Source organism: Cenococcum geophilum, assembly GCF_001692895.1.
Source record: "Cenococcum geophilum 1.58 unplaced genomic scaffold K441scaffold_48, whole genome shotgun sequence".
In the NCBI taxonomy this organism is placed as follows: domain Eukaryota; kingdom Fungi; phylum Ascomycota; class Dothideomycetes; order Gloniales; family Gloniaceae; genus Cenococcum; species Cenococcum geophilum.
In genome coordinates, this window is record NW_027137606.1 from 904,438 (window position 1) to 930,754 (window position 26,317).

The 26,317-nt window shown below is 46.5% G+C and overlaps 12 protein-coding genes across 12 annotated transcripts; 5 read left to right on the plus strand and 7 right to left on the minus strand.

The window, feature by feature from the left end:
• Positions 1–2,146: 2,146 nt before the first annotated feature.
• On the minus strand, positions 2,147–2,317 carry K441DRAFT_580150 (uncharacterized protein; the record flags this gene model as incomplete). Its single annotated transcript, XM_067644366.1, has 1 exon — positions 2,147–2,317. A coding segment is annotated over one exon (171 nt), but the record flags the coding sequence as incomplete, so codon positions are not given.
• A 609-nt stretch (positions 2,318–2,926) lies between these two features.
• K441DRAFT_579912 (aldo-keto reductase-like protein) lies at positions 2,927–4,180 on the minus strand (the record flags this gene model as incomplete). The annotated part of the gene is made up of 4 exons (XM_067644349.1): positions 2,927–3,271; positions 3,323–3,463; positions 3,518–3,897; positions 3,964–4,180. 4 exons carry the CDS (start codon positions 4,178–4,180, stop codon positions 2,927–2,929), a joined length of 1,083 nt encoding a protein of 360 aa, XP_067499807.1.
• Positions 4,181–5,022: 842 nt separating this feature from the next.
• K441DRAFT_689549 (ribosomal protein L6) lies at positions 5,023–5,860 on the minus strand (the record flags this gene model as incomplete). Its single annotated transcript, XM_067652307.1, has 5 exons — positions 5,023–5,073; positions 5,129–5,306; positions 5,388–5,643; positions 5,698–5,745; positions 5,815–5,860. 5 exons carry the CDS (start codon positions 5,858–5,860, stop codon positions 5,023–5,025), a joined length of 579 nt encoding a protein of 192 aa, XP_067499808.1.
• A 701-nt stretch (positions 5,861–6,561) lies between these two features.
• K441DRAFT_666391 (glutaredoxin) lies at positions 6,562–8,212 on the minus strand. The gene is made up of 2 exons (XM_067649654.1): positions 7,328–8,212; positions 6,562–7,226 (listed from the first exon to the last, which is right to left on the minus strand). Exons 1-2 carry the CDS (start codon positions 7,788–7,790, stop codon positions 6,898–6,900), a joined length of 792 nt encoding a protein of 263 aa, XP_067499809.1. The 5' UTR covers positions 7,791–8,212; the 3' UTR covers positions 6,562–6,897.
• Positions 8,213–8,728: 516 nt separating this feature from the next.
• K441DRAFT_689551 (MFS general substrate transporter) lies at positions 8,729–10,858 on the plus strand (the record flags this gene model as incomplete). The annotated part of the gene is made up of 7 exons (XM_067652308.1): positions 8,729–8,818; positions 9,037–9,378; positions 9,461–9,942; positions 10,028–10,179; positions 10,353–10,452; positions 10,542–10,695; positions 10,745–10,858. 7 exons carry the CDS (start codon positions 8,729–8,731, stop codon positions 10,856–10,858), a joined length of 1,434 nt encoding a protein of 477 aa, XP_067499810.1.
• Positions 10,859–11,234: 376 nt separating this feature from the next.
• K441DRAFT_666396 (uncharacterized protein) lies at positions 11,235–11,827 on the plus strand. The gene is made up of 2 exons (XM_067649655.1): positions 11,235–11,445; positions 11,596–11,827. Exons 1-2 carry the CDS (start codon positions 11,258–11,260, stop codon positions 11,624–11,626), a joined length of 219 nt encoding a protein of 72 aa, XP_067499811.1. The 5' UTR covers positions 11,235–11,257; the 3' UTR covers positions 11,627–11,827.
• A 457-nt stretch (positions 11,828–12,284) lies between these two features.
• Positions 12,285–15,605, plus strand: K441DRAFT_618158 (potassium transporter; the record flags this gene model as incomplete). Its single annotated transcript, XM_067645827.1, has 10 exons — positions 12,285–12,814; positions 12,947–12,972; positions 13,093–13,327; positions 13,379–13,598; positions 13,652–13,821; positions 13,885–14,008; positions 14,060–14,457; positions 14,508–14,886; positions 14,944–15,296; positions 15,369–15,605. The coding sequence occupies exons 1-10, from the start codon at positions 12,626–12,628 to the stop codon at positions 15,603–15,605; spliced, it is 2,331 nt and encodes a 776-aa protein (XP_067499812.1). The 5' UTR covers positions 12,285–12,625.
• Positions 15,606–16,647: 1,042 nt separating this feature from the next.
• On the plus strand, positions 16,648–16,981 carry K441DRAFT_666398 (uncharacterized protein; the record flags this gene model as incomplete). Its single annotated transcript, XM_067649656.1, has 1 exon — positions 16,648–16,981. A coding segment is annotated over one exon (202 nt), but the record flags the coding sequence as incomplete, so codon positions are not given.
• Positions 16,982–17,328: 347 nt separating this feature from the next.
• Positions 17,329–19,692, minus strand: K441DRAFT_699243 (uncharacterized protein; the record flags this gene model as incomplete). The annotated part of the gene is made up of 2 exons (XM_067653141.1): positions 17,329–18,030; positions 18,135–19,692. 2 exons carry the CDS (start codon positions 19,690–19,692, stop codon positions 17,498–17,500), a joined length of 2,091 nt encoding a protein of 696 aa, XP_067499814.1. The 3' UTR covers positions 17,329–17,497.
• A 399-nt stretch (positions 19,693–20,091) lies between these two features.
• Positions 20,092–20,844, minus strand: K441DRAFT_699244 (uncharacterized protein; the record flags this gene model as incomplete). The annotated part of the gene is made up of 1 exon (XM_067653142.1): positions 20,092–20,844. One exon carries the CDS (start codon positions 20,842–20,844, stop codon positions 20,092–20,094), a length of 753 nt encoding a protein of 250 aa, XP_067499815.1.
• A 720-nt stretch (positions 20,845–21,564) lies between these two features.
• Positions 21,565–23,155, plus strand: K441DRAFT_680476 (FAD dependent oxidoreductase-like protein; the record flags this gene model as incomplete). The annotated part of the gene is made up of 2 exons (XM_067651373.1): positions 21,565–22,888; positions 23,001–23,155. 2 exons carry the CDS (start codon positions 21,565–21,567, stop codon positions 23,153–23,155), a joined length of 1,479 nt encoding a protein of 492 aa, XP_067499816.1.
• Positions 23,156–23,852: 697 nt separating this feature from the next.
• K441DRAFT_666401 (uncharacterized protein) lies at positions 23,853–25,315 on the minus strand. The gene is made up of 3 exons (XM_067649657.1): positions 24,927–25,315; positions 24,369–24,809; positions 23,853–24,303 (listed from the first exon to the last, which is right to left on the minus strand). The coding sequence occupies exons 1-3, from the start codon at positions 25,216–25,218 to the stop codon at positions 24,101–24,103; spliced, it is 936 nt and encodes a 311-aa protein (XP_067499817.1). The 5' UTR covers positions 25,219–25,315; the 3' UTR covers positions 23,853–24,100.
• Positions 25,316–26,317: the final 1,002 nt, after the last annotated feature.

The following is a 26,317-nucleotide window of genomic DNA, read 5'->3' on the forward strand; positions in this document are numbered from 1 at the left end:
TATTCTTTTCTTAGCTCGCCTAGAGCCAGAGCTGGGGTTCACTACGTAGGCCCTACTATTGTGATTGCCGTATGCTAGTAGTTTCCTATATCTTAACCGTCCCCTATTGCAGCCATCCCCTGTAAACTGTTGCCATTGTATATACCCTAACCTCCCCTAGAGCTCATCAAAGGCGTAAAGGGGATTCATCCGTAACCGGCACCGTAATACTGAAAGGCGAGCGGGATGCGGGGTGTGTATGCTCTGGGTATCTTTTCTGCCTAGGCCCCAGTTGCCAGGCCCTCTCTAGGGGGGGCTAGTCCGTAAAGAAGAGACAAAAAACCGTGTGGTCGTTATCCAGGCTGCCAGGCAGTATAGTGCGATTAACGGCGAGTGACCTATCATGCTCCGCGGGCGCGTACCGCCCTAGATTAGGAAGGGGTGTGTTTACTCGTTCGTTCATCAATCGTAAGGAATCGTCGATGTCTTCGATTAAGGGATTAAGGGGGGTTAAATCTAACTCGTATCCATGGGGATTATACACCGGTGCGCTTGGGATAGGAGCTAGTAGTTGTTTACTGTAAAGGGGTACCGTTAGCAGTAGTTTTCGAGATCTTACTATCTCATGTAAAACTTTTTACTACTACCCATAACGTCTCGACCGCCACCAGCTCCCACCCGCATGCTGTGCGACGTCTCTACGTTGGCTCTGCTGAATCCGAAGACCCCGATTTCGACGGCCCTAGGATTATTTAAGTACCTCTTTAAAGCTAAAATTGGCCTATATATTTAATTAAAATAAAAGTACTTACTTAGTTCTTTACTATCTAAAAGTAAAAATTTACCTCTTTTTTATATCTAAAGTCAACTAATATTCTTAAGCTGTAGTAGTAAGCTAATTATATCTCCTTTATACTTCTATTTCTTCTCTCTTCCTCCCTTTATACCTTTCTCTTTCCCTCTACCTCTTTATCTCTTTCTCTTTCTCTTTATTATCTTTTAAGAATCTATATTAATAAAGTAATACAATTATAATATAAATAAAGCTATATAAGAGAAGTAGAGGTAAAAGTAGAGATAGAAATAGAGGTGAAGGTATATAAGGCTGAGATAATAAGGTGGTAATAAAAGTGGTAATAAAGTAGTAATAGAGGCGTCGGAGATATCAGAGATATTAGGGGTAGTAAGTGGTAGAATAGAAGGCCTTAAAATAAGGTAGTAAATAGTAAAGTATATAATTTAAAGCTTTTACTAGACGTACGTGTATATTAGTATATAAGGGTATTACTAAAGTAGGACTATAATATCTAAATACTACTTTAAAAGTGTAATGTGTCCGCAAAAGATCCCAGCCCCCTGTGGTCTCTCTGTATCTTAAGATGATATATGAAGCTAAGCAAAAACACTTGCAATGACTACTCTCTGTTTTAAAAGTCTTTTAGGTACCGAAGGGAAGTAGAGTTGTCAGAGCGACACCTGGCTGGAGAGAGGTTTACAGTCGGTCGTCAAAAGTCTCGGTCGCCTGGTCAATGCGCAGTTCCTACTACCACTTCAAATTTATATCTTATATAGATAAACCTATATATTCTCCTAGCATCCTAAGGTTAATACTTCGTCTGCCAGCCTTTTGCCTTCTTAGTATATATTTAATGAGGCGCCGAATGAGGCAATTCGGTAGCTTCTTCCACGCCTCTTTTAACGCCTTCCGTAAAGCTTTTAAATCCTCTTCCGAATCTCCTATAGTGGCTAATTTAGGGTATAGTTTATGAACTAGCTTTTTAAGAGCCTACCAGAGGTACTTGATCGGGTTAAGATTAGGCAAGTAAGGCGGCCATTCTATAGTCTAGATACCATGCTTCTTAAGGAAGCCCTTTATATATTTGGCGTTATATATAGGTGCATTATCTTGCATAAAATTTTGGCCTGGACGATATTAAGAAAGCAGGCTATAGGTAAGAGTCTCTATATATAAGCTGGCAGAGTACCCGTTCTTCGCGGTGTTAGGGTCTCTCTCTATAATAATTAATAGGCTCCTCCCTACCCTGCCGTTTAGGGTAAGCTAAATTGCACCCCATACCATCTGGCGGAGGCCCTTTAGCGTATCCTTCTCTTAAATTATCTCCCTATTCTACTTCTTGTTAGGGTAGCAAAAGTACTACTTTACGTTCTAACCCGAACCCCGTTCCACCAAGCACTTATTAGAGAATTTAACCGTTCGGCACTCCCAATTAAAATGGCGATACTCTCGTAAGAATCTAAGCCTTAAGGCTGTGTAGCCTACACTAAATTTAGGCCTTTTCTTGCAACGGTAGTTCGTAAGGCCCTTCTCCTTAAGTAATCAATAGATGGTAGCCCTACTGACGTGCTCTACCCCCGCCTCGATTATAAGAGGTTTATACTTAATTTTAGGCGCTCTACGAGCAGCTCGAATAGCCGTACGCTTCTCCCTTTAGTTAAGCTTCTCAGGCCTACCAGATCTTGGTAGAGATATAAGGGTTTTGTGGTTGCTCCACCTCTTAATAGTCTTGTATACGCAGCTTGGATAAACGTCGAATTCGTGCGCAAGCTCTGCGCTCGATACACCAGCCTCATGCATCGCCAACAAGGCTGCGCGCGCTGCAGGCATCAATTCGGCCTTTGGCCTGCGATTTCCACTTATTTCCTGGCCGAACGAGCGCCTCATCGTTGTGTGGTGGTGGGTAGGAGGTAGAGGGTTGGTGGTCGCGGTCGCGGTCGCGTATACGTGAGACGTAGTACTGTACGCGATGTGAGCGAGTCAGCATTTTGATAACGGCAGCAAGCATATTAGCACGGACAACCACTTTGGAGCAAAAAAGTTGAATCTTGAACTATTTGGAACGCATAAGTGGCCTTTAGCACACCTTCCGAAGAACAAGCGCAGGCATTTTTGCTTGTACTATTTCAGCAAATCTCTACCTGGCATTTCTTAAACGTGACCATTGATCTCTCGTGGCTGGTACAGTTCCATGAGATACTTCTCTTCCTCATCTGTCAGAATTTTGTCTGTGGCTTCCAAAGCCTCATCCATCCTCTCAACAGAACTGAATCCGATAATCGGAGAGGTGATCCTCTTATTGATCCAAGCCAGGGCCACAACGCTCATTTTCCAACCATGCCTTTTTGCTAACTCCTCTACGCGCTCTATAATTTGTTTGTCATTATCTTGGTGGCCGATAGTAGACCAGGGGCTGTCCTTCTCCCCGGCTGAGCGAGTGGTAGTGCCGAGTTGTGACACCGGACGGGCGAGATAGCCTCTGCAAAGGGGTGCCCACTGCGCCGACGTTAGCTAGAGGGACCTTGGAAAGATTTAAGCTCTACTTACCGGAATTAGGCCGACACCGGTTAAGTTACAGAACCTATTCATCTCTCGCTCCTCTTCTCGGTAGAGCAGATTATATTGATTCTGCATGGACACGAATTTGGTCCACCCGTTCTTCTCCGCAACGAATTGCATCATTGCAAACTAAAAGCGCAATTATCAGCCTATAATCTGAAGCCTATGTTAGACGCAGCTTACTTCAGTGGCCCACATGGAGCTTGCTCCAATATACCTAACTTTCCCACTCTTTACGAGATCATGCAAAGCTTCCATAGTTTCTTCAATAGGCGTAGTTTTGTCGAATCTGTGAATTTGTAGTAAATCAATATAGTCTAGTTCTAATCTCTTCAAGCTCTTTCTAACGGCATTAAATATGGCCGCTCTCGACAATCCGCCCTGATTGACGTAGTCCTTCAGCTTTGGAAGCTGCTCGCGATACAGGATTGTCCGGAGTTCGGTCTGCTCGCCAACGTAGCTGTAGCATTTGGTCATGATAACGAGCTTCTCGCGGGGAAGATTGTATTTTTTAATCGCCTTAGCGATCACCCGTTCGCTCGCGCCGTTGCTGTAGACGTTCGCTGCTCGAGTAGAATTAGCACTCATAATTTACATATTTGATTTAGACCGGCTAAGCGAGTATGCACCTGTATCCCAAGTATTGATGCCTTTGTCGTACGCAGCCTTTAGGAGCGGCAGTGCCTCATCCTCGTCTAGTACCCATGGTAGCCATTTCTTATCGCCGAAACTCATAGCACCCAGAATAGGCACGGAAACCCTCAGTCCGCTCTTGCCGAGCTGTCTATACTCAGCCTTGGACTCTTTGAGGAGATCATCCACTGACACAACTCCGTTGCTGGACATTTTGGTTGATGGGAGGATGCTGCACAGTTTTGGTTCAAATTGATTCAGTTGAGGAAGAATATGTTGGCCAAGCAAGGGAGGTCCCTCGATGTTTAATATATATTTGGCGTCCCGCATGTCGTCTGAAGACTAGCCCCATTGCGGATTTTGCGGCGTTAGTTCTTAAAATCGTGATGCGGGGATACCTAATCTGAGAGGTTACAGGGCAAACGCGTTGCAACATGATTGTTAAAAGTCGGGCTAATGAGAGACGCGCCAATCCTAACACATGCGATTGGCCAACGGTTAAATAAGTCGACGCTTACATCATAAATTATGAGTAAACCGGTTCTATTGCCAAAAGAAAATATCTTCCGAGTATTAACAATAAAGCCGTTATCTTTCACTCTTCCTGGCCCAGAATCTACTTTCAGAATTTCCTTAATCCTTGGCCTCCATATAATACTCGGGAATCTTAAAGGAGATCCGAGGGAAGGCAAGTGCCGCAATTTCGAATTCAGTATCCCTCGCGCCTCATATCAGGATTCGTATTAGTAGACCTAATGTAAGAAGAATTATGAGGATGAGAGTTGAAAACTCTTAAAGTGAACGGGGCCCTTTAGGGACAGTACCAGAAAGCACTTTATTGCAGTGAAGCCTAGTATGGCTGTTGTGTTCGAATGTGCGTTCTTGAGCAGGCGCCATGGGACCTAGGACTAAGGCGAGGTGTACATGTATCTGATGGTGGAAATGATTTTATTGGAAATTGCTTTCAAGCTGTAACGTCCAAGCTACTCCCGGTCGTATCGCAATGCAAAGAGGTGCCCATGACCATGAATGAAACAACCACTCCTCATCCCCGCTTAATCCTCAATGATGTTACCCCTCTCCGAAACGTACAGACCGTCCAAGAACTACACGAGATACGGTCAGCGGCTGAGCTGCGTTGCCATAGACACATATACTGACCTTCCGAATATCCTTGTTCCGCACCCGGCATATCTGCTGGATGTCGGCAGCGCTCTGCGAAACGTTCTCAAGAGAGTTTCCAGTGATCTGGAGCTCATCCTTCACGTTCTTTGATGTCTCTACTGTGACACCAGGGTGCATTGTGACTCGTCGTACGATCTTCTCACCAATGAAGTTTCTAAAAACGAAACGTCAGCCTTAATTCCATCTTGCCTCATATATCTAGTACAATCTCTAGCCTGGAGGTCTTCCAACATACCGAATCTCAATCTCGTACAAATCGGTCTCCTTGTTCTTCTCAATGTTGACATTGATGGGGAAATGGGCGTAGACGTATCGCATCTTGTACTTGAAGCCTTTCGTAACGCCGACGATTAGGTTGTTGATGAGTGTTCGGACCGTTCGGAGGGTAGCGACGCTCTTGCGCGAGCCGTGGTGGAGTTCGACATTAATGACGTTTTTAGCGGGGTGCGTGAAGGTGACGGCGAGATGTCCGAGGTTTTTGGTGAGTTTTCCTGATAGAATACTGAGCACGGTAGGATTTTAGCATTGAGATTACCCATTCGTACCTCTTGGGCCCTCAACTGTCACTGTCCTCGTCTTGATGTGCACCTTGACTGTAAAATGACGAATGTTAGTCCTCGTCACCCTTCCCACTCCAAATTTTGTGAACAATAGCAACTTACCACCCTCCGGGATAGTTAACGACTCGGACGAATGAATGTACTTCATCTTGAGTCGATTGTCGGGGCGTTAATGAGGTCGTAGTCGGATCTTGAATATTGGCGTCGCAACCTGTGTGGGTGTTGGCGAGACCGAGGGAATTTTCCGTACCGATCATGACTAAGCGGGTCAGCCTTTCACGAATGCCACTAATCCCAAAACGCTGACCGCCGCTCAAGCTCTAATTATTAGCTATCTTATCCTAGGGCCCTAACCTAGGTCCCCTACTATATCTCCCAGCCAAAAAGATACGTAGAGGAAGACGAAAGAAATACCGTGCGTTTAGTAAATCCAGGCTATCGGGTAGGGTAGTATATAAGGCGGGTGGTTAAGAGGCTTATCGCAGGCCTCCCGCCTACGAGGTATATATGGTTCGATTGCGCGTATAATGTGGTTATATTGTATAGGAGGAAGGGGGTCGCAAAAAGGTAGATTGCCGTGGTTCAATGGCTTGAATATGTACGTCGAGACGTAGTAGCTATGTTCTTAAGTCTCTACTGGGGCTCACCCTCCCAGCAAGAAATTTTTCCCGTCATCATCACGTCGCAGCGCCTGCGACGCGCTGCCGTACATTCGTCTCTGCGTTTGCTCTAACAGTCTATGGCACGATCCTAATGGAACACCAATAGTAGCCGCTAGGTTCCCGGGCTCCACCTCGTGGAGGTGCAGAGGCCGATTTCATGGAGCCCAATCTGTGTGTAATATGATTAGCCCATTGTATTTTCAGATTTAGTGTTGTACTTCTCAAAATTAGCATTAGCGAAATATTTAGGATGCCATCCTTGAAGAACGAGTTCATCAAAATTACAACACAGAGTCACTCCTTGTGCATTATACAGGGTATCTCCACAGGTTTTAAAAAGCGATAACAAAGGCTCATCCCCTTCCGTAATAGCAGCAGAATAGAACTCTTTCAGGCCGTGTCCAACTCGATAACGCCATGTCCCAACTAGCCCGATGCCAGTGTCCAAAGAATGGAAGCCCAATATTAATACACAGAAGCATCAAACCCTAATCAATGTCACGTCATTACCATACGTTGCTCATTACCTCTTCACCTCCTGCTTCGATTTGATTTCAATCAGACTCGCCTCCACGATCCTCTTTGCCCCCATGCTCTTCACTGTGTCAATCAGTTTACCCCTCTGATGCAGTGCCTCGATGTCGTCTCCTCCACCGATACTCTTGCCGTTTATTAGAACATTCGGGACGGTGTGGCGGCCGGTGCTCTTTGCCAGTGCAGCTTGTAGCGCAGGACCGAGAGGGTGTTCATTCAGTTCAACGACGTAAGGCGGTGGAACAATTTTGTATTGCTTGAGGAGGATAGTTTTGGCTTTAAGGGAGAAAGGACAGAAGGTTTTGGAGAAAATTATTACTATTGAAAGCCACGAGTTAGCAAAGACGCTCCATAATGAGAATGTAATCTTTCCCATGGTGTTGAGAGCAAGGATGTCTGAGCGAAAAGTGGGAACTTACTTGGACTTTTTTTTAGAATCGCATTTAACTCTGCTTCCACCTCGTGGTCTTCCTCGGTCTCAGGCTCCTGCTCCTGCTTCGCCGCAGCCCGATCTGCCGGGTTTCCGCCTACGCCCGCTACTCCAAGAACCTTCTCGTCTTGGTCTTTCATCATAACCCTACCGGCGACACTCTTCTCTCCACCTGTAGAGTCCTCCCCTGTGACAGCCTCCTGTAGTTTCTGGCCCTTGGCATCGGCTGCCTTCTTCGCGGCATCCTCTGCTGCTTTCAAACGCGCACCAACATCGTCTATCTCTATTTTCTTCGCTGCTTCAGCTCTGTCCTTCGCTTGTAGGGCGTCTTGCGTCTTAGTGTAGAAATCGGAGGAGCGTGTGTGCCGGGCGGACGACGTCATATAGAGCGTTACGAGAACGGTGAGGAGGACCATGAGGCAAAAGACCTTCACTCGGCGTTGGGACGGCATCTTGGAGGATGGTGTTCAGATGCCGGAGGTGTAACGGGAATGTCGTGTGCCTTTTGAGGTGCTTTGTGTTCGATCGGTGGTGGGTCGCAAGGACGTGGGGTTTCAGCGAGGATTGTCACTTGTCCCTAGCGCGTAGGGTAGCTTCGGGACTTTCGAGATAATTGTGCTCGATTTATTTGACGCTCTGGAACGTAAGTTGCCGAGAAATTGAAATTCCCAACGAAGTGGCGCCAATCAATTGCTCCCAGGATAATTAAGGAGAATTAGCGTTAATGACTAAGCAAAGATGCCCAGGAGAAGTCGGCATCCAGCTGGAGGGAGCAGAAGGGTGCGTAGAGCTCTTCTAAACGCTGTATGCATCCGGCAGGACAAGCTGGTGTAGAAGGCCTGGTCCTGCGCGGTGCACGACCGTTGAAGGCAACAAGCCATGGCGTCAAGGATGAGAGGCGGGGATTAGGAACCTGTTTCCTTTTCGTTTCCCACTCGTTTCGGGTGCGCGGTGTAGCGTTAAGTATGCACATATTGGCGGGCCAGTCTCTCCATCCTGCAACACTTTTCGTTCCCAGAAAATCATCGTATGGACAGACATGACAGAGTTTGGGTAAGATACTTTGGGTAGTAGCATCAACCCTTTCAAGGCCAAATCACCTGCTTAGGTCTAGCGTGATGTTGTGCTTCACGCTCGAATTCTAAATGCAGAAGCAACACCGTAATTTGCAACATCACTTATCCGAGGTGCCCCAACAGCCCTCTTCCTCGAACTCTTCTTATGCCAATGCTATACTTTCTGGTAAGATATTAGCATGTTATCCCATTTCTAACGTAAAAATGACGGGGAGCTATCAATAAGGCAATGCTACACTCGTCACAATACGCGTCTAACAACCTTCCTATTTAGGATCCTGAACGAGGATCATCACCATGTTCTTATATCGATAATGGCACCGCATGAACTTTCAAACAACTCCGCATTCTATTGCCGTCTGTCTGTTATGTTATGCGATAAGAGATGGTTACCGATAAGCCATGTCTGTCATAGACTTTTTACCTTGTCATAGGTCGGTCTTTTATGTCGTCCTGCCGCGATGCCTCTTATATGAATGCCGTCAGACCCATAATCAACCTTTCCTTCGTGTAGCACAACACTTCTTCTCCAACACCGGCGAATTTAGTCGTCTTAGTTCTCATACTATTAGCGCCAGGACCCTGCTAATATCATGTCCAATAAAAAGATTGTCGGGGAAAGCCATTTGGCTTTCTAGACGCTTGGAATACATCTGTGGCCTCTGGAAAGGGAGGAGCTATAGTAATGAATCTCCGAGGTTCAGATGAAGCACTGGCGTATCTCGAGAATCACCCCCGGGCCGCAGCAATTGCCGAAGCCGGCAACGCCATCCTCGAAGACCCTATGCAGTTGAAGGAGCTAGAGCGGAAAATTGACCGTACTACTGCCATGCTTCTTACTGCTGTGTATTTCCTGCAATTTCTAGATAAGACTACATTGTCTTATACGGCTGTTATGGAGATCCGGACGGATACCCACTTGAAAAGACAAGATTATTCGGACCTTTCGATGCTGTTCAACATTGTTGCGTGGCCGTTCACTCGTTCGGATTCGTTGTGCGTAATGAAAATCTCAAGAAAACACACCGACGCTAAAGGTTCCATAGGGTTTCTCGCAGCGGAATTTCCTACGCAATATCTCGCCCAGCTTATATCACGTCTGGGCCTATAACCTTGGAGTTAACATTATGATATGGGGATTCGCCTTAGGTTGTCATGCAGCATGTACGACATTTGCTGGGCTTACAATATGCCGTACCCTACCTGGAGTATTCGAAAGTTACGTAGCTCCTATCTTGGTCTTGGTCATTGCTCTGTGGTACAAGGAGGAACAACAAGGCCGACGGGTAAGCTGGTTCTATGTCTGCAACTCTCTCACTACGATCTTTGGAGGTTTCCTGACGTACGGAGTTGGCTTTGCTAAAACGAATTTTGCAAGGTGGAGAATATTTTTTCATGCGATTGGGGCATTAACAATTATTGTCGGAGCTCTGGTGTGTGTGTTCCTGCCCGATTTGCCCGTGAAGGCGAAACGGTTCACAGATGCAGAAAAAGTGACCGCTTTGATGAGAGTGAAGGAGAATCAGAGGTTAGTTAGCTGTTCTGATATATTACGAGCATCTTCTCACAACGCAGCAGTGGAACGCAGAACTCCGGCTTAAAGAAGGCGCAAGCTCAGAGACATTCAAGGGCCTCCGCGTCTACTTGATCTGCCTGGCAACGTTTCTTTCTTCCATTCCAAACGGCGGTATCTCGAACTTCTCAAGCATACTATTGACTACCTTCGGCTACTCCCCGCCGCAAGCGCTGGTTTTGAACACACCTAGTGGAGAAATCGGGGTTTTCCCTGTGCTTCTTACTGGCTAGCTCTCTGATAAATAGCGTGACAGATCAATATGAGTCAAATACTTTGAGATTTTTGCCACCGGACAGTCAGTTTATGAAATACTTTTTCCTACAGCGCTATGCTTATCTGCGTCATACCAACTATTCTGGAAGCTGGGCTCATGATCGGACTAGACCCGAACGGCACTCCAAAAAACAAAGCTAGTCTACTCGCCGCCTCATTTTTGACTGGCATTTTCGGTGCGGCATTCATGTTGCTGCTTGCTTAGAATGCATCGTAAGTCAATTCACGTTGTCAACATCTCCCGACGGCTAAAGCTTTGCCACTGATATCCATTACAGGAACATTGCTGGACACTCAAAGGAGGTTACCACCAATGCTCTTACGCTCGTCTCGTTTGCCGTCGGCAACATCCTCGGCACGCAGACTTTCCAGCAGAAGCAAGCACCAGGCTATATCTCGGGAAAAATCAGCATCATCGCGACTCTTTCGGCTGTGTTTGATTGTTGTTTTGATGCAGCTGTACAATGATTATCCGAATAAGAAGAATGAACGCGCGTTAGCGGAAATGGGCGAAGTGGAGCGTGAGGAGTTAAGGGGGAAGACGACGTTTGAGGACCGGATGGATAGAAGAAATGTCTTCAAATATACGCATTGAGAGTTGCAAAGATGGAATTTTTATGTCATACATAAAGGGAAAGAGGGACGGCTGAATTGAAGCAGGTCTGTGTTCAGACCATCAAGCAATAGATACACCAGTCATTGTTCCACATGGTCTTCACAAGTTGTGAGATGATCCAAACCATCGTATCGAATGCGGTTCTCCGGAATGCCCAATCTGGTATTTGAGTGTATGCGGAAAGGCTCTTGTTGTGTCGTAAGCGTTCAAATAATTATTGTCAATAACGCCTCCCCTACGGTCTCATACCCCTGATCAAAAAGAGTCTCATTTTGGCAGTCGATTGTAGGAAAACAACCAGATTTTAGTACTACTTTAGTAGCATATTCATATAAAATTAGTCCTAAATTATAACCACGTCTTCTCTATTATATGCTAATGACGTATATTTACCAAAGACCAATTAGTCACCTCCGCCACCTCCGTCATTACCTCCGCCATCTCCGTCGCCACCTTTATTACCTTATCGCCTTTGCCTCTACCTCTGCCTCTACCTCTCAATTGTCCCTCCCTTTCTACCCCTCTCTATATCCGCATCCTATGCATCTAGGTATGTCTCATTCTACCTATTTATATATTAGATTTAGCCATATAATATAGAGTGGGAAAGATATAGGTAGGGAGGTAAGGACGGAGGGAGAGGAAGGGACGGAGAGGGGAGAGAAGGCGTTCGGGGAGGTGAGGGTGTATATAGTTTTGATGACATCAAATATTACCTTAGAGCGAGTCTGTAGAATGAGCCCATAGGAGAGAGTGGAGAGGGGGGGAGATATAGGAGAGAGAGAGGGGAATGAGTGAGGGGAGAAAAAGGGTAAAATAACCATAAATCGTCTATATGCAATAATCTAGGGGGGGCAAACCATAAAAGATGGTTATTATATATAGATTTTCTTACTAAAAGTCTGGATAAGCGTGATATTTGTGAGCAAATTGAGAAAAGTATGCCAATAGGGCGACCACAGCTAAGGTGATCACGAAGGGGCCAGATTTCTGGACAATTTTAGCCATCCTTCGATCATTCATGCAATGCAATTGCTGAACATGATCCAACCAAAGAGGGTTCCATCTGCAAGGTGCATCGAGCGGCCTCGTGGAGAAGCTTGGTATGCTAGTGCGCGGGTCTGTGCGCAAGTAGCTTTCACTCTGATTTAGAAGCCTGGAAGTCGTCCGCTGCCCCAAATGTGTCGGTTTCGACCATCACAAGTAGTTGCGGGATTTTCCCACCAATCCCAACGTCGGGATAAGACCTACTCGCCTAGGACTCCGGTACCCCTGCAGCGGCCCTGATGTGACTCCATGCACGTCACCTTGGCGCATCCGGTTGAAAGCGCGTGTTAATCTTGGTGATCAAATGGCAGAGTTTATACCTTTTTAACATATTTTTACCTTTTTCTAGGTATAATCTACGCATTTTGATCAGCGTGATCAACACGCGCTTTCAACCAGATGCGCCAGGGTGGTGTATTCGATAACAGCAGTCGAGCAGGGTAGCCAGCTCCGCCTCAATGCTACTCCTTTGCCTTCACAGCTGAACCTCCAGCCAACCCTGACAAGGGAACATTGCACAGGCACCGTGGCCAGCCACAGCTTTGGCCTTTCACTTTTGCTATAAACCTTCATTCCTTTGTGTCCTTCAAAACGGAACTTTCCTTCCTCCTTTCAACAATTTTTTTGCGCTTCCACGCGCTATTTTGACCTATATATCATTTCTGATCCAATTATCTCGTGACGCATCGCGCACCTGGCATGGCCAACGATGGAATTCATTTTGCAATGACACAGAGCGACGATCCACACCATGCCGGATCAAAAGGCTTCACCACCTCCTATGAAGAGCACAATGACCTGAAAATGGCTAAAACGCGCTCTGGGGACGTTGAGTCCGCCTATGATGAAGGTCAGGGTGTCAAAGAAGGTGACTTCGAGCGAAAGCAAGTAAGTTCCACTCAATTGAGCCAACAATCATGGACAATTGCAAATTTGTTCCAGTGACCTATAGTTTTATCCAAAAATGTCTTTTTCATAGCTACCAAACCCATTCCATTCCAGTACGCTAACAAGTCGCAGGTCTTTTCAGGGTGGATTCTTATGTGGTAAGCGACCGTGTCACACGTTCCATGCATGGAAGGCATTGCAGTAGTCCTCAGCCCTTGGCAAGATCGCCTGCAGGGTTTTGACGATCCGCAAACTGCATACTGATCTTCGGACCTCAGGCTAGCCTACCAATCTACCGGAGTTATCTATGGCGATATTGGGACGAGTCCACTCTACGTATACTCGTCAACCTTCACATCGAATCCTTCCTATGAAGACCTTCTTGGTGCTCTATCCTTGATCATCTGGGCTATCACACTTATAGTCACTGTCAAGTACGTTTTCATCGTACTTTGTGCCGATGACGAAGGTGAAGGTGGCACCTTTGCTATGTACAGTCTGTTAGCGCGCTATGTAAGCTCCCAATTATACCTGATTCAACATCAGCAACTAATAGCATTATAGAGTCATATATCCTCCCATGACCCGAAAACAAAGAACATGGTCAAACTGGAGCGTTACCTCAGCACTGAAATGAAACCGAGCAATAAGAACGTAAGGGGCTTCCTCGAGCGAAGCATAGTTTGTCGCGCTCTGCTGAAGGCCTTGGCTGTATTGGGAGTCAGTCTCATCATTGCGGACGGTATTCTCACTCCGGCACAATCTGTACTCGGCGCTATTCAAGGTTCGTGTGAACTTTCCTATGCTATTAAGCCAATTTGGTTAACAGTATAATAGGTCTGACGGTCGTTAAGCCGGATATCAGCACCGGAACTATTGTTGGTGTCTCGTGTGCCATCCTAGTCTTACTCTTCCTCATTCAACCTCTTGGGATAGTCAAAATCGGAAGCGCATTTGCACCGATTGTGATTATTTGGCTAATGTTTAACTTTACGTTCGGTATCTATGTGAGTACTATGCTGTAGCACACTGCTTCCTGCAACTGGTTTGTTTGACTGACCGCTTTAAAGAATCTAGTAAAATATGATCATACCGTTCTAAAAGCATTCTCGCCCTTTTTTGCAGGAAACTTTCTGGTTAGGAATAAGACCACCGGCTGGATACAGCTTGGTGGGATTCTACTAGCTTTTACTGGTTGGTTTTCTCCTTTCTACAGCAGTAATCGAAATTCTAACATGTCAGCAGGAGTCGAGGCCCTATTTGCTGATTTGGGAGCTTTCTCCAAACGAGCCATTCAGATTTCTTGGCTGTGCCTGGTGTACCCGTGCTTACTGCTGGGTTATATTGGCCAAGCAGCTTATATTTCTCACGATCCCTCGGCCTACAGTAACCCCTTCTTTAACACAGTCCCACCTGGAATGTTTTACCCATCCCTTGTAATCTCTATTCTTGCCGCAATCGTCGCCTCTCAGGCTATCATTACGTCCACTTTCCAGCTTCTCTCCCAGGTGATGAATATGAGCTATTTCCCCCAGATCAAGATGGTCTATACGAGCGACATCTTCCACGGTCAAGTCTACATTCCGATGGCTAATTGGCTTCTGATGATTGGAACTGTCATTGTCACTGCAGTATACAATAATGTAAGATCCCCACGTCCAGATATACTTGACCGATCCTAACAACTGTATAGACCACTCGGCTTGGACATGCATATGGTGTATGCGTCATATTAGTCACATTCATCACGACTAATATGATCGCTTTGGTTGCCTTGGTCGTCTGGCGCTTGAACTGGATGCTCGTATTTGCTGTATGGCTCGTATTCGCAACTCTCGATGGCCTTTTCTTGACATCCGCCCTCACTAAACTGCCAGATGGTGCATGGTTTACTCTTCTACTTGCAGTTATCTTAGCAAGCACCTTCGCCCTCTGGCGCTACGGTAAAGAGAAGCAGTGGCAGGCGGAAGGGAGGGGCAGAACTCGCCTTCATCACGTTGTGGTCAAGGGGTCTGATGGGAAATTGAGGCTCGCAAACGATTTCGGGGGTGGAGAGCTCACTACTATTAAAGGTCCGTTGCGGTTATTTCTGTACATTGCCGCTTTTAGCTAATTTAAATGTTTCATAGGGCTCGGGATCTTCTTCGACAAGTCTGGAGACATGGTACCAACCGTGTACGAAGAATTCCTACGAAAATTCGAAGCACAGCAAGAAGTACATGTATTTTTGCATTTACGCGCACTCTCAAAACCTCATGTCCCGGATGAGGACAGATACACTATCTCTCGTACTTCTATCCCTAATTGCTACCGCCTCACCGTTCGCCATGGCTACAATGATCGCGTTATTAGCGCCGAGCTCGGCGACGTCGTCTACCACGAGCTCCGCAACGCTATCGTCGAGATGGTGGACCTACCAACCTCTGCAGCTCCATCATCTGGCAAGGCTTCCCAGCCTGAATCTATAGCTGAATCTTCTGCGGTCACAAGCTCTGTCAGCACCTCTCTACGTGTCACTGCCATCCCTGAGACTCCTGCCCTTGACGAAGTGCAGATAAACGACACAGCAACAGACCGGCGTATTGCGGCGCTCGATTCAGCATTTCAGAAACAGGTTGTGTATATTGTTGGTAAGGAGGAGCTGCGCTTACTTGTAGAGAAGAATAACATCTTCAAGCGGATCCTTCTAGGCATCTATATGTGGCTCCGACAGAATACGCGCGCCAAGATTGCACAGATGGAAATACCTGTCGAAAAATTAGTTGAGGTTGGATTTGTCAAGGAGATCTGATTGTTCGACGGCTATATACGGAGCTTACGGGAAGTCTAGCACTGCAAAGGCGTTCAAGATGGTAAATTGAATCGACATAGCCCAACAGCGGAACATGAATTTCTTTTCTCGGCTGTTCCTTGAATTAAAATTGGTATTTGCTCTTTACTTCGAAGTGTAGCCCTGTGGTCTCAATGTTGATCTCAATCTTGGCAGAATTCTTCCATCCAATTAATATAGTGATATCAGGGTTCAATTATGTAGTGCTATACATATCCAGCACTTTATATCGAAAATTTGAGCCTCATTATTAATTACACTTCATTGTTTAGCCCCCTGAGAGATCACAGTACAAGGCGCCTCTTTGCTTCCCCTGATAATTGTCAGGCCATAAAGTCCGTTACTCCTGAGACCTTCTCAGACACTTCGCTGCCCCGACTATGAATAAGCCTGGAATATCGAATCCACTTCATTTCTAGAGCATTCCAGAACCTCACATATTCACCGTTCCCTTGCAATGGTTGCTCAGTCTTAAATTTCTAATAATTCAAGCAATCTAGTTATCGCTAAGCTATTAGCTCTTTCGTGTTCTTACGCCAACTGCTAGTTATCTTGCTTTCCAAGGTGAATCGCTGGCCAGCTCCACTTAGAGTCACGCGAAGTTAGCTAAGACAAGGTGCACATAAGGACTCATCCACCTTCACTGATCTACAACATCAACAACCGTCAAGCTACCCACAATTTCACTCCAACACCCGTGGTCAGCCAGCTTCCTCTGCGCCTCACCACCCAACCCCAAAAACTCACGTACAGTCCTCGCAAATCCCTCCAGTCACCCAAACCACTTTACTAACCCTCCATAATCTAGGCCTCAATACTCCACTCACACCGGCACTATGTGCTTCACGCGCCAGAAATTGTACACCTGCGGCTGCCTGTCGGTACCACGCAAGGAAATGTGCATCGACGCCGCACGCACCTGGCCCATCGTGTGCGCCGAGGCAGAGCTCAAGCCGCCCCACGCGTCGTACTTCCCCTGCTACAGCTGCATCCGGGCGGAGGTGATGGCGGAGAAGGAGGCGGCGGGGAAGGAGAAGGCGCAGAAGGAGATGGAAGTGGAGGCGCAGGCGAAGCGCGCGGAGGAGGCGCTGGAGAACGCGGAGAAGAGGGACTCGCAGAAGTCTGGGAGGAAGGAGTGGGGGAAAAGCACGTGGGGGAGGGGGAGTGGGAAGGGCGGCGGGAAGAAGTTGGACGGTGGTGCCTAGGGAATATTTTGGGGATGCTCTGGCCTGGGTTGGGGGGTTTGGTTTTGGAGGTGTTTTCACGGACTCAGGAAGGGTGCTTTTGAGGGAATCTGGCCGGGATGGGGTAGCTGATGGGTAGATGCTTCATATTGCAAGAACCTTCACCATGGTGGGAAACTATGATCTCAGTGCTCAAACAGCATAATCAATGCTTGTGAAGCCCTTTAGAGGCTTTATCGGTCTGCATTAAAAATAGTAGAATGGCTTAAATGCTTCCTTTAAGGTACATGAGAAGAAGATATGTTTTATTTATAATGCTGTTGCTGTTACAATACAAAGCCGTATGAGTTATGCGTCTAGTTTAGGACCACCATATTGGATGGCTCACCCATGAGCCCTCATAACTACATAGTGCCGCTCCCTCATCGGCTCACTATTACTCATTTTTTCACACTTGTGTTCCATATCAAAGGCAAAAGAGAGGGAGATTGCGTGACATTGGCGGCTTCAGTCACTCTCGCTTTAGGAAACATGATTAAGGGTCCAAGCAGAAATATCTACTCGTGACAGTAACGCAATTTTTTTTTTAAGCAATGGCCAGCAATCGCGTAGAGTCGCTGTTCTAACGGGATAGAAAAATATTCCTGAACGGAGCTATAAAAAGATCAATCATGACCTTCGTTTCCAGTCGGGTAACGATCGTAAACGGAGTTTCAAGGTCTTCCAAGCCGTGCTAGTTTTCTTCTCAGGTTTCCATCCCTCTTGGTATGTTGCTAAATTTTTCTCAAATCGGTGCTTCAGCCATTGTTGCGTCATGTAAGTGAACGCCATGGCTAAATACAAGGTCCATAATAGATCTAGAGTTATATACGCCACATCCAACGATGTGAAACTATGCTCATTGCGACGATCAATGATGAATAGTGTTTGAGAAATTGGTATAAAGGCAATTGGCCCGCCGATCGTACGTCGCACGAACCATAAAATGAGGGAAGCGCGACCAACGGGATGGAGTTTATGCCACCCAACCTTGAAGGCGACGACTATACGTAATATTGAGGCAACAAGGACTATAACCATGAGTGGCACCCAGGTTTTGGTGGATTTCAAGAACCAACGAAGGTCTTCCTTCACGCTGCTAAACATGTCGCTAACGTGGGTCTTGGATAGGCGTGAGAACGGCGCTTTCCAATCTTCCACATCTGGTACGGTATGAAAGGTAAGTAAACATACGAAGGGTCGCCCCGATGGGTGAAGTGGCCTTATTGATAAATGGCAGTAGGAACTAGGGGGCTGTAGAACTTACCACTAAGGATTGTAATTTTCCAGTTATTGGGCACAACTTTCCCGCTATCAATGACGGATAACATTTCGGCGTCCTCACTGTCGATGGACCGAACCACCATAGGACAGTCATAAACTCCAACTAAAGAAGTGAAGGAATTGTTTACCTCCTGTGTCTCCGACAGAACCCTACCACCGGGACTATGGCTCTCGTCCTTGGATGCTAGTTTACTATGTCGCCAAAAGCGCCAGGTGCGCTTATGGGCGGTGTCGATGAAATTTTCAGTCTTGCCCGTACTGAGAGCGATGCTTTGTCCGGGATTGCTTGAATGAGTCCTAGTATTACGTGTGTCTTTCCCATTGCTCTCATTCGCTGAGGGAAGCTCCCCTTCATTAACCCGTAATATATGTAGACAGGCGCATTCAGCGACCTTTGAATCTGGGCGCTTCTTAATAATGAAGCAGGTTGCTTGAAATTGGCTAAGGTCAAGACAGTCTTCCTCGGAACGATGGTTCTCCACTCTCCAATATTCACCGTTAGGGCCGCGGAGAACAGACTCTCTTTTAGGCCGTGACAGACACTTTTCAAGAAGGAAAATGATAGGCCTCGAGCCTTGAGCCATCCTCTCGCTTTCCAGTACGAGGTCCTTATTATTGCCAAAGTACATGAGCGGTGCTTCTTCCAACAGATATCGGCTTGGTACAGCGGGAACCCAACGATTCTTGTGGTTCATAGTGTGACGCATCCTTGGACCAGAGTTGTACAACAGAGATAATGGGAGCACCTCGCAGCTCCAAAGCATTGCTCTAAGCCTTTCCTCGGGAGGTAATTTGAGGATCTGGTAAGAGTTGAAACCAAGCAGATTTGCAAAGATGGCTGGCACATCTTCACTCTTTGTCGTTGAACGCTTGGCTAGTAAATTCCAGACTGCTACGAGATGTTGGATCCAACGCGCATTATCATTCGAAGTTCGTTCGGGGAAAAAAGCGTTACTGCGGCTGTATCCGGACACATGCAACGATCTTATGCAAGTGTTGAACATCGAGCGGTAGACCATGTCTTCTATAAGCACCTGACAAGGCCGTACAGACTTCTTATCGCCCCGTCGCATAGCCGATATCAAGCCCCATAAATCGAAGTGCGCAAACCACGGTCCCCAGGCGGATGGGAGTCTCCATTTCTTGGATACTGACCACGGGAAGCTTCTAACCGGTTTTGTGGCCTGCCAGAAGTTCACCAAGCGGAACTTAGCTAGGAAGCTGTCCATAAAATCCTCATCTTCAAGCCATTGCGGAAAGTGTGCGAGAGGGTTTAGAACACCATCTGCACATTGGAAATAACAGAAGGGAGTCAAGGCGCCTTCTTGCAACGTCCAGCATCTACCCATCCATGCCGAGTAATTAATGCGAGCGAGGATCTCACTTTTTTGCAGCCCACCGATTCGGGAGAGTTGTATAGCCGAGTCCAAAATAAGAACCTGGGAAGCCATACTGTAGATGAAAGCCATCTGATTGATTGCTCGATTCTTTAGATCTTGCGTCTTTGCATCACCCCCAACAGGGATACACAAGGTATCCATCCAGAAGAGTGTTGGTCTAGACTTTCGACGAAATATAAAGCTCATTCTTGCAAAAGTCCACCGAGATTGAGGCAAAGCTGTGGATATGGCTGTAGTTGGCCATCATACCTGTGCTGGAAGGGTGTGGCAAGTTCCGAAAGTAGAAATCTAGCCGTTCCAGTTGGCATTTAGGCAAGGCATTCAAAGCTGGATTACCTAGCCCATCGGACCAGACGTGTGAAATGGCGATATATCTATCCCTTGCTGCGGCGGCGCGGACTCGCAGCTCCAGCCCACCACCAGATGACGTATCAATCAATACAAGTGGAATTCCACCCTCTTCTATAATTTTGCGAACTTCTTATGCATCAACGTGGACGAAAGGACAAGGCTCCAACTCGTCGGATCCGCTAGACCTATTCACCGTATTGGAGTTGGAACCGAAAAGGTCGTCGTCGTCGGGACAGGGATTGGTTCTGTGTGTGTGCCGGTTCTGGTACTGTTCGGAAACATTATTGGCAACGCATTGGATCTTTGAGCAACCAGAATGAGAGACATTGTAAGGGTTGGGTCGACGAAGCCGACACAATAGTATGCTACCACTTCGTTTTCGTACCGGCCTATCTCTGCAACTTGCGATGGACACCAACCGGACTCCCATAAGCGGTTCTCAATCAATATATGCATATTCTGGCTGGTGGCAGGACAGTCAACATAATCCCCAAGAGTATGGATCAGCACACGGACCGAGAGCTCAATCTCAAGTACGGGTGAAGTAAAATAGTGCGGGCTTTTCAAGAAAATCCTCAGCTTCTCACAAGCCTTCTGTAGCAACAGTGGTTGCCGATCTTTTTCTGGACTATGGGATTTCATGAGACGGTTCAGCGGTGCTAAGCAGAGAAGGCTTTGCGTGCAGGGCTCTCTGGATCTACAGGTAAACTCTTCAACATTCACAGGCTCTCCGAAAAACTCAGCCAGTAGGCCAAAGTAGAGCCATGACTGCATCAGGCTTGCTGTATCGTCCGCAGACTGCTCCTCTCCCAGTGGCTTTTCTAAGCCAAATCCATAACGAGATGGAAATGTAGTAAAGCCCTGGAAGTCATATGGCACAATCGTAGTAACAGGAATGTCAATACCCGGTAGAGAGTCCAGAGGGGTAGGAATATGATCCATCTGGTATTTTTGGCTATGTAATGTAGCATTGGAGTTGGATGTAGTTAAGATAGCCTTGGTTTGCGGTTGTGCTGAAATGCCGCTTATGTGGCTGAGAACCGCCCATGAAGCACGGACGACCACACATGATTTTTGAAAAGACAGAACCTTCTGTACTATAGTAGTGACTTTATAAATACGGAAAACGTTTATTCCTTGTAAGAAGGGTGATATGTAATAAAATAGGCTGCTTAATTATTCGAGAAGATATGAACACAAGGTATTAGGCCAATATTGACACTAGGCTAATTCGGCAGGTGCAGCCGACTCATCACACAAGCTCTACATTTGATCGTCTATAGATAATCACCACTTTTGAGCAAGCACTAAGTCAATTTCGTACTACGATCTCCTACTTACCAACCAAAAATGTGGACTTATCCACCTCCGAATTGAAGTATTTCGAACGTTGTCAAGGTATATCTACTCATCTGTCTTAGTCACGTCCTATCGAACGGACAAGTCAAAAAGGAGAACTCTGTCCAATTAACGTAGGCTCTTGAGCGACAATATACAGATGAACTGCCAAGACACCCCTGATCTATACCCAATATGGGAAAGATAAACGGACATGGGTAGCCACGAACATCTGACACGTCCTCACAAGTGACCACCTTCTCTAATATCCCGTTTTGAACTTGCTTTTTGTAATAAGCTCTACTGGCTACGATTATCCAAAAAATGGATTCCCGTGGCCACATTCCGGTCCAGTTACCCGTCCCCAACCCCACACCATCCTACTGGCATGAGCCCAAAGCCGCAATCGCGAACTACCGCAGCGCCGATGGCCTCCCAAGCTCAGCAGACTACGTGATCATTGGCAGTGGCATCAGCGGCACAATGGTCGCTTGGAATCTCCTCGAAAAAGGCGTCAAAGGTAAGGTCGTCATGCTCGAAGCGCGCGAGGCCTGCGGCGGTGCCACGGGCCGTAATGGTGGCCACACGAAAGCGGCGTCCTACCGGACCTATGCGGATCATCGCGCGCATTTGTCGCCGGAGGAGGCGCTGAAGATTGTAAGGCTGGAGCATGCGAATATTGTGGCTACGCATGCGTTTGCGAGGGAGCATGGGATTGAGTGTGAATCTAGGCCTTGCAACACAGTAGACATTGTGTACGATAAAGAGGCTTTCGAGAATGGCAAGGAGTCGATTGAGATGATTAGAGGGGATGTGAGTGAGGGGGAGAGGAAAGAGGGGGGTGTGGGCTGGTATCAGGTGTGGGGAAAAGAGGACGCAATAAAGAGGTTTTGGGTTAGCAAGGAGAATGAAAGTAGAATTGTTAAAGAGAAGGAGGAGTTGCAAGGCGCTTTCGAGTATGCAGCAGGGAGCTTGTCAGCTTATAGGTTCACTGTCGGGATATTAGAGTTGTGCTTGAAGAGAGGCTTGCAGCTGTGGACCAATACCGCTGTTACCGAAGTTCGTCCAATATTTAGAGGGGAAAATGGAGAGACTGGAGGAACAGGATTTCTATGGGAGATTCACGCTTCACTCAGCATTGTTCGAACTCAGAATGTGGTAATGGCGACCAATGGCTACACAGCCCACCTCCTTCCTGCTATGCAGGGCCTTATCGTGCCTATGCGAGGCCTTCTAACTGCGCAAATTCCTGGCCCCAAAGCAAAATTCCCGACACCGCTGCCAACGACATATTCCTTCATATATAATCAGGGATATGAGTACATGATCCCACGACTTCTGCCTGGGAGTTCTGACGGTCAGCATATCGTCATCGGTGGTGGTTTAGGTAGACAGAACGATGGAGGAGTAAGTGAGTATGGGACTTGTGATGATAGCACTATGAATCAAGAAATGTCAATCTATCTGAAAGAGGCAGCGCGAGGTTACTTTGGGGTAGAGAATTGGGGTGAGGGGAAAGAAAATGAGAAATTGAGGGTCAAGAAAGAATGGACCGGAATTATGGGCGCGACAAGAGATGGGCTACCATTGGTGGGTGAAATACCGGGAATGAAACGATTTTGGATAAGTGCGGGGTTTAATGGAAACGGTAAGTGGTAAATTTTTATGTTTATGGGATCAGTTCGCTGTGTTTTTGTAACACATCTCATCGGTGGTTGCTTCGAGCTCCAATAGACCTCAAACTGATACTTTTCTGTCAGGCATGGTCCTCTGTCTCAAATCCGCGGAAGCACTGTCGCATCTAATGGTTGGCGGATCTCGTGACCAAATCGAATGGTTTCCATCAAGTTTTCTTATCTCTGAGGAGAGGATGAACACGGAGAAGTTCGAGGGGAGAAGAAACATGAAACCGTAAAAAAGGTGAAATTGTAATTGGAGTTGATCTCGTCCATTCTGATCATTAACACTAATTGTTTGTTCAGGGACGCTGCAGCCGCCGTAGAATGGTGTTCTGATCCTCGCGAACAGTTGAAATGTTTTGGTCTCGATTTAAGCAGTTCCCTAGCAGTGGCTCAGGCATGCATATTAAGCCGCTTTCCACTTCGTGATGTAGAGACTGACCTCCGACTTGATTGAAATTGGTCGAGCAGCCGGCTACCTAAGTTTAGGGCCCTAGTGGGAAGACGGGAAGCCGCATTCCCGCAGCTACGCATACTGGAGCACAGACTCAGCTGGCTAATGGCTTGATACGTGACTTCCGAAGAGTTTGTTTCTCCAAATATGTTCGTCCGATTACAGAGAGAAGGCTATGGAGAAGAAATAATCAACATCGCATTGTTAGATGAGGATAGATAGAACAACAGAGACACCCAGAAAAGCCAAGTATGTTAGCTGAATAAATGAGCATAGAGCGCGTCGTTACCGAAATTATAGCCAAAAGATAACATGTCACTAAGACTGCGGGTATAAAATTGACACCTTCGATCCTGCGTTGAGGGTATCAGGTTTGCCAACGTGAACCAAGTAGTTAGATTCACCTTCGAGAAATTACAGAAAACACTCCATCGTAATATGTCCATAGAGCACGCTTTTTGAGGAGTTGCTGGCATAGCCCCGGTGCAGGGCGGACAAAAATGAATGTTGTATAGAAGCTAAGCGGCTGTATCACTTGGGTGAGAAGCAACTCTAATTGTTTCCATTTATGCCTTACAACCTTAGCCAACCACATTGTGAACACAAAAACCCTGCTCTAAAATAATTCCTAGAACAAATGTTGCAAATACTGCTCAATAGATCGTACAAGTCTGCGTTCGTACTAGGAGAACCAGGTAAAACATCTAATACTCTTTCTGAATCAAATTTAGAATATACCTTCAATCCGCTTTTGCTGATCAAATCCATACACATTCCCAAATGGTCGGTTTAAGTACCTCTTTTCCACCTCGTATTTGGTCAAGAACTTCGCCGCAACTCTCAAACCAATCCTTTCCTTCCAAACAAGTGGTCTTAACTCTTCTGCAAATTCAACCTGCATCGTGTTTCGATACCAAGGTGCAAAATGGACTTTATGAGTGTTAGCGATATACTGTCTTACTAGAGTGCTCAAGCCCCGTCGAAGGCTAACTTACTCATAGCAAGCATGACCCTTGGCACCTTTGATGAATTTGGCATTCCACTATGCCAGATTCTCAAATCTCTGATAACCACACTCCCCTTGCTCACAATCGGCTGGCATGGTCCTCTCACTTTCTTTCTCTCCTCTACCAACTTCGTTTTAATCCTTCCACTTGCTCGATCTCCATGCACCCCTTCTTGACATGCAAGTGTTGTAATGCTATGCGTACCAAGCCATACCTCTGTTGAGCCATTTTCGGGCGTCATGGTTACAAGAGGAATATTTACCACAAGGGCAAAGGGGAGGTCGAGGTGGTCAAAGGGGGCGTCTGTGTGGGCGAGTTGAGCTGTTGGAGACGAGGTAGTTGTTGGAGGAAGTGCGGTGTTGCCTGAGATAAAGGAGACGAGAGGGAACGGCCCAAGAGTTGTAGAGGTCACCTGGGTTACGATAGGATCTAGATAGTATAATTGAGCTATGAAATTCAAAAGAGGGAACAAAGGGATAAATAATCACAAGCAAGGCGACAGGTTTGAGTCTCAAATAAATCGAGCCTTAAATATGTCTAACTTACTGAAATAAATATCCTCACTAAACCAATCCGCGGTCAATGGCGGATCTTGTTGTATGTAGCCTTTGTTATTGTTGTACGGGTTATCTTTTCTTGCCTGTAACTCAAGTGCATCCTTCACCATCTTCTCGTTCAGCCTGTCGAGGAGCATTTCAGGTATTACATTTTCTATCACAACCATGCCATCGCGATGCAGAGCACGAGTTGCAATTTCTAGATTGCGCTGGGTAAGTGCACCGACTTTCAGCTCGGATTGAGAGAGTGAAATTTTGATAGGGTCAGTCGAGAGAGACATGATTGAAAGATAAATTTACTAGTAGGAATTACTGAAGGCACAGTATTATCTCATCTGTTGGCTCTATGCCATAAAGCCTACTGGAATAATATTCCGCACGAGAGCAAAGAGCTTTTCACAGGGAAAGCCACCCTATTTCTTAATTAGGTATGCCGTTTCGCCACGCAGAAGTGGGGTCGGCCCGAGCAGTCGGTTATTACCTGGATGAGCTTCTTTTTGCCGTTGTCTTAAATTAATGCCACTTGGTACCATTCGATGCGCACCTATTTTATTATGTGCAAAGAGATTTCTATTACCTCGCTTGTTACAAGGGTGTGGTTTACCATATTTACATCCTGCACGGGGCAATGCTGGTGATCGTGCATGCATCTACAGGGCTGCAGGACAGGCTGACACCACGTCACGGCGATGAGGCTGGATCTGGGAGATTCATAAGATCGTTGTTGAAAACTGCCATTATTATTCCTTTACGTAAAGAACAATTCTTCTAGAATATCTGACAACCTAAAATAAAGCAGACAAACACTACACGACATTTGATGCATTTAAAGGAGTCCTCTTTCTGGATTTTTCATGTATTTTAAATTAATATTTCCTGTATATTAGATAAGAAGTAGACGTATTACGCTTGCAAATATATATAAATTCTACTACGAAAGCTACCGAGCTCTACCTACTACACGTGCTCCATCTTGCCTTTGCTGCTTCGTCCTCGTGCCTCTGCCTCTGCTTCCGCCTCAATCTCCGCGCCTCAATCTACACTTGTTCATACTTTTTCTCCATCCCTTCTTATATGTTTGGGTATTAACCTGAGCTATTAAGCAGTAGATCTCTGAGTACGATTTGAGGGGAGAGCGGTACTTAGAGGGAGACAACATCTATATGCGGATCAGCACTCTGCCACGTTTCACACCAAAATACAGGCTGCAAAACACTCACAGCTTGGCATAAACTCCAGCGTCACAACATCCCTCATAGGGGAAGTTAACCCATGGGCTGGATAGGTAAGCAGTCAGCCGTTTTGCAAAGTTGGAGGTAAAAGCTGTCAAAACTTCAGGTAGAAACATGGTCTAGCTCTCACGCTACTCAAGTCAGCCAC